At 44.6% G+C, this 8785-nt stretch overlaps 1 protein-coding gene across 1 annotated transcript; it reads right to left on the bottom strand.

Moving 5' to 3' along the window:
- Positions 1–449: 449 nt before the first annotated feature.
- atp5pb (ATP synthase peripheral stalk-membrane subunit b) lies at positions 450–8112 on the bottom strand. Its single transcript, XM_035380585.1, has 7 exons — positions 7961–8112; positions 6973–7009; positions 6616–6761; positions 5316–5479; positions 4676–4801; positions 2704–2883; positions 450–667 (listed from the first exon to the last, which is right to left on the bottom strand). The coding sequence occupies exons 1-7, from the start codon at positions 7986–7988 to the stop codon at positions 590–592; spliced, it is 759 nt and encodes a 252-aa protein (XP_035236476.1). The 5' UTR covers positions 7989–8112; the 3' UTR covers positions 450–589.
- Between the last annotated feature and the right edge of the window lie 673 nt (positions 8113–8785).

The following is an 8785-nucleotide window of genomic DNA, read 5'->3' on the forward strand; positions in this document are numbered from 1 at the left end:
TTTTATCATGACTGTACGCCACCTACCACTCCCAGTGCCAAGTCAAGCCATTTACGACAGTAATAAACCAGATTGCACATCAGTATTTATCGTCATGTTACAGTCATGCCAGTAAATGGGTGCAACCATGGGAACACACGGTTCTAGATTTTTTGTACTGGAATGACCCCCCAAAAACAAACACTCCTAAACATGCTTTTTAGTTTCGTGAGCAACCTTTAACATTTATTTTTGTGATCTGCTGCTCTGGAATAACAGTTGCATTCCGTTATTCTCTCGTTTATTTGCTAGTTTACAGTTCAATTTTCATTTTTTTAAAACTTTTTAAAACCCTGAAAATCCGACTAATTAAGTGAAATAATTTCACCAGATTAATCACTTCAAACACCATCGGGCTCACAGAAACCAAAGAAATTTCACTGATACCCGTGAAAAGTCCTAAAACGGAGTCAAAACCAAAACTTTATTTGATTTCAGGTGAAAACATTCACATCACGAGACAAAGTCAGCCCATGTTTAAGAGAAAAGGGTTTATTTCTAATGAAAAGGGGTGTGGTTTGGGAGGGTCTTCGCAGAAGACTGTGGTCTGTCAGACAGTGGCCTTGGCCTGGGTGGATTTGGCCAGCAGCTTCAGGTCCGTGATGCACTTGGCGATGCTCTCCTTCTCCTGGAAGACACAAGCAGGCAGACAGGCCTCAGTCACTGGGCTCTTTAAGGCCAGTCCAGACCTAACAAGCATCAGCCAATCAGACGTGTTGTTTTCCAGTGGACCGTGTAGCCAATACCCTGTAGAGTTCTCTGATTTTCTTTAAAAACTCAGCAGTCTGGTCTAGGGCTGGCCCAAACTATTCAAATATTTGTTAGCTAGGCATCTGAATTTAGATTCAGGATTCAAATTATTAATTGTAGGATTTTTTTTAATTTTGCAGAAGTCAATAAATCAATAAAGGTGAACCGCACAATACATTTTGCATACTAAAACAATTAAACATTTACAATACATTTAGATCATATCTGGTATAATGGGAAAGATCGTTATTGTCTCCATCTTCTTAAATTGCACTATATGCAGCGCCAGGCTTGAGAGAATCACCCCGGATATTTCACTAATGTTGGATGCTGTGGATAAGGGTGTGTAATGTTATGAAATATGAACTGGACTTTAGACTGGCAAAGTAACGGGACAAACACATAGCGGTGAAAATTAAGGGGATCACAAGAGCCGAATTTAAAATCGCCCTTCAACACACAGTAATCCCTGTAGCCTCATGGGGCAAACGGTTATCAAAAGCAATCTCAACCACATATTCAAAGGAGGGAGTTTCATTCAGAACTCACGGTGTACTGTGGACATTGAATCACAGCAATAATAACAATACTTCCGAATGATTCATATTCTCATCAAACATTAGAAACACATTCACCCAAGTCATCTATTTCAAGGTATATATCCCGTAGCCCTACAACATAAACAACTGCACATGGCTTTACTATGCAGTATAACTAATGGGAGTCTGAGGCTTCAGAGAAGAAAATTTAATTTGGAAAAAACCCAAACATTTTTTGGCAAAGGCGATTAATCTTAAATGGTTCCATCTTGATATGAATACTCACCAGCTTGCCCATTAAATTACGCTAGCCCCCTCTAGTGGCCACAGCCCCACTGTACAGGTTCAGAATGCGAAAAACGTGGCCGTTTCGAGAGGGAAAGGGGAGAAGAGAGAGGGAGTAGCAGGAGGGTCAGGAGTGTTCTCACACTCATCTGGGAGCAGTGCAGCCTCAGTCCTGTATTAACAGTGCGAGTCCAGAGATGTGTGTCCTTTAGATTTGGCCAATACCGATGCTAAAACGACACTTCCAAAACAGTACCTGGGCCTAAATGGTGCCTGGACCGATGCCTTCTTTAAAATAAAGAGCAAAAAAACGACATTAAAAACGTCCTTCTTATTTTAAGGCAAAGAAATTTCACTGTTTTAATTAGAATTTATACCATTTCCCTTTTAATAGAGGTAAACCTTAGCTTGCCTGCTAACGGTACATGCTGTCAGTCAGTCAACAGAGATTTCAACGTGAGAATTTACAGAAGACCTTGCAACTGCGGCTCAGCTACAAACAGTTACACTGTTTTTCTAAAAAAAGATTGACAATTGATTGAACAAACAGCTTTAGTACAACGGTTCCATCATTGTTGAAATGAAAGCTGGAAAGAAGGAGGAAAGCTTGCTGGTACTGACTGCTTAGCTGCCAAACAACAGCCATTTTGCAACTGTGGTCATTTTTGCATGAATTCCTGCTGGAAACTCTGGATCATGCCCAGGTTGTAAACCCACTACAGCAGTTACAGATCATTTTAAATATATATTTTAATTCAGTGAATAGTAATATGACTAAAACCAAGAGATTGCTATAGAATTTACTCTGCTCATAACTTTTGTAAAATAGGCGCTCTCTTACAGTGGATAAGTAGCTAATTTGATTTCAATAAAAGATTGTCCAGTTTCAACAACTGTAACAATTCTCTGTGACTGTCCGCAGATAAACGTGCCTTTAATTAACCTTAATTGGTGTCCCGCAATACCATTCACAGGCCTGTGATATGAGCTTGGTACAGTCCTGCGAGGCGGGGTCCAGCTGGGCTGGGCGGAGTCTAGCCCGGCTGGGCGGGGTCTACTGGACCTAGCTCCGCCCCCGCACTGTGCTCACCTGCTGAGGAGTGATGCTGCCGATGACACTCTTCTCCACCCAGTTGACCAGGTGCTCCTGCTGCAGGCGGCGGTGCAGATTCTGCAGGGCAATCTGGTAGTCCAGCCTCTTCTTCACTTCATTGGTCACCATGTGCTGCCGCTCCCTGTGATTGGTCTCCAGCAGCATCTGCACATTGTTCTGCGGGAGGGGTCAGGGTCAGGGTCAGCCAGAGTAACGCTGGGGAACAATGAGCCTGACCAGGTTAACCTTACAGCAGATGTGCAATAACATTCAGAGAAATTAGGGAAGTGTTGAAGCTGGTTTAGTAAAGACACAAAATGGAGGTTGATGGGTGACTCTTCCTTTTAAGGTACTGTTAAAGCATCTGGACAGGGCCCAGGGTTGGGTTCCCAATCTGGACCCTGCTAGAGCCAACTGTGGCCAGCGGCCCTGCAGGCAACGCACAACTGGCAGGTCATCCAGGGAAGGGAGGGTTTCACTCAGCTGGGATGCCAGCGACTCATTGTGCAACAGCGACCTCTGCTGGTCAGGTCAGGCACTTGCAGTCTGCCAGTTCAGCTGCACGCGAAGCGTCTTCCTCTGACTCAGGGCTGTGACAGCCTGAGGAGTGGACTGCCGGTGTGTAATTAAGCAGGGCTGACAATCGCTAACTGCAGATGAGCATGTGCTTGCATGCGCTCTCCCAAATCGACAGAACGCCAGGGGTCGTGCTGGCCCATGAAATGCCGCGTCTGTGGAACGCAGGACATTTCAAAATCTGCGTTTTAAACCAAATCTCTCACGTTCTGATAACTATTTTTGCTATAATATGCCAACTCACAATAGCACGAGCGCTGTCTAAAATCTCCCACTGGTGTTCCACTGGGTTGCAATCTGGTGATTGCAAAAGGCCATAGCATATGATTCACATCATTTTCATACTCATCAAACCATTCAGTGACCCCTCGTGCCCTGTGGATGGGGGCATTGTCATCCTGGAAGAGACCACCCCCATCAGGATTGAAATGTTTCATCATAGCATAAAGGCGACCACTCAGGATAACTTTGTATTGAATTGCAGTGAACCTTCCCTCTTAGGATAAGTGGACCCAAACCATGCCAGGAAAATACCCCCCACAGCATAACACAGCTATCGGACAAGGGGTCAAGCATTCAGACCAGTACCGTTCTCTTGGTATGAGCCACACATGCACTTACCCACTTGTCAAAAATATGGTGCAGGATGACTTATCTGAATATATCACTTTTTTCCACATCTCTGTAGTCCAGTGCCTATAGTTTTTGCACCACTTAACTCTCAAATGTGCATCTGTCTTTGTAATGAGGGGTTAATACACTGCAACCCTACTATAATATGCCTCTCTATGTAGTTGTCAATGGACGGTTCTTCCCGACAGTCTGATCATGTCCTGCATTGACATTCTCAGTCACCTGAGGAAGAGTTGCTCTTCCGTTTCCTTACATATCGCAGTAATGCAAAAGCATCATGGTCATCGAATTTCCAACCCTATTTACTGATGTCTTTCCCATAGATCTAAATGCAGATGTCACTTTAGTCACTGTTCCTACCGAAACACTAGCCAATTGAGCAGTCTTCGTGACTGAAGCTCACAAATGTCAGACTCCGAAAGCCGATTGGCTCAAAGAAATGACTAATTAGGTCGTTGTGGTTCAAGTCCAGGTCACTGCCTGTTACAATCCCTAAAAGAACGCAGCAGAATGTGGCGTTTTATCTGCATAAAAAAAGACACAGATTCATACATTAACGCAAGCGCTGCACATAAATGGGAATTCCAAACTGGGACAACTAAAGGGAAAAAGCGTTATGAAAGAACGAGGCAGTTGAGTGTTCTGGTGGAGAGGAACTCTGGCCCCAGTTCTACCATACGGGATTAGGGCGGAGCACGGTGCAGCCTACGGAAGGATCACCGTAGACCACGCCCCAAGAAGCCGTACGGCCGACTCTCACCCTCTTGGCATCGAACAGCATGCCACGCCCTTCCACTCTCCACTGCTCCTTCTTCTCGTCCTCGATGGCCTCAGTCAGGCTGGACATCGCCAGATCCTTCACCTCCTGCGCCTTGGCCACTTTCTCCTGCAGGAGGCGACAAACATGCCAGTCAGAACACACACGCTCCTCAATACACACACCACACACACACTCCTTAATACACACACTCCACAACACACACCACACACACACTCCTCAATACACACACCACACACACACTCCTTAATACACATACCACACACACAAACACTCATTCAATACACAATATCACAGGCGCACACAGACACACCTCTTGCAGGTCATACACATACGCATGTATATGCATGAACCATGCGCACATACACCTCCCGCAGGTCACACACATACGCATGTATATGCATGAACCATGCGCACATACACCTCCTGCAGGTCACACACACGCATGTATATGCATGTACCACGTACACACACCACCTGCAGGTAATTAGACATGAGGAGGCTACAGCATGTTGCTTTAGTCATAATTTCACTGATCAATGCTGTGTACCTCCAAACCAGCAGGGGGCCCCGCTTTGCTCTCACGCTTCCCGTTAGCACTTTGGGAAGCAGACCGGCTCACCTCGTTCAGTTTGTCGGCGAAGGCCGCCACGGAGGGTCCGAACTTCTTGACGCCGTAGACGAGCACGATTCCGATGGACGCGGCAGCGAAAGTCTCGTGGTTGATGACGTAGATCTCCTTGGAGAGCATGTAGAGGAGAAGGCCCGTGCCCAGCATGTAGGGGCCTGGAAGAAACACGCCAAACACCAAACACCATCAGAGCACACCAAACACCATCAGAACAGACCAAACACCATCAGAGCACACCAAACACCATCACAGCACGCCAAACGCCATCAGAACACACCAAACGCCATCAGAACACACCAAACACCAAACACAATCAGAACACACCAAACACAATCAGAACACACCAAACACCATCAGAGCACACCAAACACCATCAGAGCACGCCAAACACCATCAGAACACACCAAAAACCATCAGAACAGACCAAACACCATCAGAACACACCAAACACCATCAGAACACACCAAACACCATCAGTGCACGCCAAACACCATCAGAACACACCAAACGCCATCAGAACACACCAAACAACATCAGAACACACCAAACGCCATGAGAACACACCAAACAACATCAGAACACACCAAACACCATCAGAACACACCAAACGCCATCAGAACACACCAAACGACATCAGAACACACCAAACGCCATCAGAACACACCAAACGACATCAGAACACACCAAACGCCATCAGAACACGCCAAACGCCATCAGAACGTGCTGGCGACGCCGAGACACACGGTCAACGGTTAAAGCGCCTTCTGATCCAAAACCTTTGAGCTTTCTTTTAAACTGCCAAGGACAGTAACTTCAAACAAAATTGATTTTATTACGAGGATTTTGATATATATGTTCCAGACTCAAAATGAGATTTTAGTCTTCACAAAATCTGTAGTCGTGGTTTTCACCACCATTACAGACCATCAATCATTGACGAATCTCAAAAAAGCAAAAATAAAAATCTAACACAAACGCTAACCTAAAACAGTGGCTAACTCAGCAGACTTAATTAGTAAAACCTGTGGTTTGATCAACTTACTGCTAATAGGAAGGAGGGGAAGCTGGGTGAGACACAGGAAGAGAGGAGTGAGCAAGGGAATGTAGAGGAGGGATAGAAAGAAAAGAGAGGAGAAAAAATAGGAGGAGAGAGATGGGTAAAAAAAAATGGTAAAGATAGTTTGACAGAAGTAGGGTGGGGGGGCGGAGCTAAGAAAGGTGGAGTGTGATGCAGGGGCGGAGCCAAGACAGAAATGCCGAGCACGTGAGAGGTAATACTTCTGCCACTTACCTGTGACTCCAGTCTTGGGGTACAGAAGCTGGAAAAGCTCCTCTGGGATGATGCCATGGCGAGTTTTGCCGCCTTTTTCAGGTAGTGGGGGCACAGGGGCCAGACTCTGTGGGGACGTGTGGAGGGTGCGAGACGCCTGCACCAGGCTGGGAATGCACGGGGGGGGGGGGGGGGGGGGGGGGGGGGGTTAACACAAACACATATAAAAATTATAACCAACAATGCAGAGGAAGTACCACAAGGCCAAAATAATGTAGAATATGTAGATCTTAGGGCCTGTTACTCCATATGGCATAAGTAATGTAGTACCCTGGCCCAATGCAGCGTATTCAGGTAAACATTGAAATGCTTACATACCCTGCCCCGAGTGGCCCACTGCTTTTCAGGGCAGACCCTGGAAGTAATGGTAGACACAAAATTAACGAAATTATCTCCTTGTCCTTATGATGATTCATATCAATATTACTAAAATGAGCAGACAAGGCCAGGTGTAAAACAGAACAGCCCTGAACGTGGTGGAGGGATATGGTTCTGGACCTTAAAGCATAGCTCATTCTGGGAGTTCAATGATTTGTTATGGGTGATAAATACGGCTCAGAATGTAGACACTGTGCTGATACATGCACCAGTCCACAAAACACACCATTTGCCAGCTGTCTAACCAAAGCCAAAGACAAATTGCCATTTAGGTCGGAAACTCATACTTCGCCCATGTCATTACATTGCTTGCAAAGTTGTTAGCCGTCTAGTTAACGTGTTATTACATAAGCTAGCTACTAGCACTGTTAGCTCGCTATATGGCTAGTTAGCGGTTTACAAAGGATTGAGAATAATTAACGAATTACTAAATTAGTTGCGAATTAATCTTGATCGTAGCATGCATTTTACGTCTAGATTTTTATTCTATTCTGCCACGATTGACTAACTACTTTAAATCATTGAAAACGTAGTCTGTCTCACCTTGCGCTAATCTGACTGGGACAGCTAGCAAGCTAGGCAGTTAACATCAGCAGTGACATATCAATGACTCTTGGTCAGCAGGCCAAGTTAACTGATGTTAAATCAAATTAATATATATTATTATCCAGGTATCGAACGGCAGTGTATTTCCAAAGTCGTTCTGCAAGCTGATGCTAGCTAGCAACTAAGCTCCTATACGAGGCCTTTACCCTTCAACTTCACATTGCTCCAGAAACGCTAGCTTTAGCTCCAGAATAGAGAGGTAGGTAAGGTTAGTGCAAGCTAACTTAGTGCTTAGCCACCTTTGTTGTTTGAAAGCCAGCAAGCTACTTGACTCATAATTAACAAAAATCAACCGACTACAAAAACCTTCAATTCTGATTACCTGAAACGAGCACCAACCTAGACAGCATGTCTTAAAATGTGCATCCAATGCAATGAATGGCCGCTGTCCGTGCACCAGTTTTCGGCCTCTCTGTGCCCTTCTCCAAAGAGAGACAAGTATGGCGAAGAAATATCGCGAGATTTCGTTAAACCTGCGTCATTGTTGCTCATGTTTATTCATGACCCTCAGTTCAACTCGGATGGTTCCCACATCCGTAGATTTTTAACGTTTTTGGACGAAGGTAGTGTAAAGTTCACAGATCATTGAATCATAGTAGAGACTGCAGGCCTTTGCGTACCTTGTGTAGTAACCAACCTGCTGATACTACACTCGTATGGATTCAGATGCTGTACATATACGAATATTTCAATTATGTTTTTATAATAGTTCTAATTTTATAGACTGGGTGCCAGCATTGAGATAGATGATGGAAGGATGTATGTTTGTGTGATATTTCTGGATGTCACACTTGCAAATATGGAGAAAAGTATATCATTTTAATAACTGGAGTAAGTTTATAAACAAATCTATAATTGAATAAGCGTCATCGTGACCCTGAAGTTCTGCTGAACCCCTAACACTACGTATTGGCATAATCTGGAAACACCACCTAGGCATAATTTAGGAATATCAGACACAACTTGAAGATCTGTTCTATCTTTGCTGCCGGGAAAGGGTTAATTGCCATGTAAGAAATTAGGAAACCACTATTATGCTCCTATAAGTCATAACTACACTACTGATAAAAACGGAGTAAGAAATGTACAGATCGGTTAAAATACTTTATACATGTCTGCTTGTCACACAGCTTTAAGGGAGCTCAAT

This window comes from Anguilla anguilla, chromosome 11 (assembly GCF_013347855.1).
Source record: "Anguilla anguilla isolate fAngAng1 chromosome 11, fAngAng1.pri, whole genome shotgun sequence".
NCBI classification, from domain to species: domain Eukaryota; kingdom Metazoa; phylum Chordata; class Actinopteri; order Anguilliformes; family Anguillidae; genus Anguilla; species Anguilla anguilla.

Coding starts and splice junctions, on each gene's coding strand:
- atp5pb (XM_035380585.1), bottom strand. CDS start 7,988: ATGCTGTCTAGGTTGGTGCTCGTTTCAG. Junction 7,010..7,960: donor TAGGTTGGTGCTCGTTTCAG/GTAATCAGAATT, acceptor CATTACTTCCAG/GGTCTGCCCTGAAAAGCAGT. Junction 2,884..4,675: donor TGCTGTTCGATGCCAAGAGG/GTGAGAGTCGGC, acceptor CCCCTCCCGCAG/AACAATGTGCAGATGCTGCT.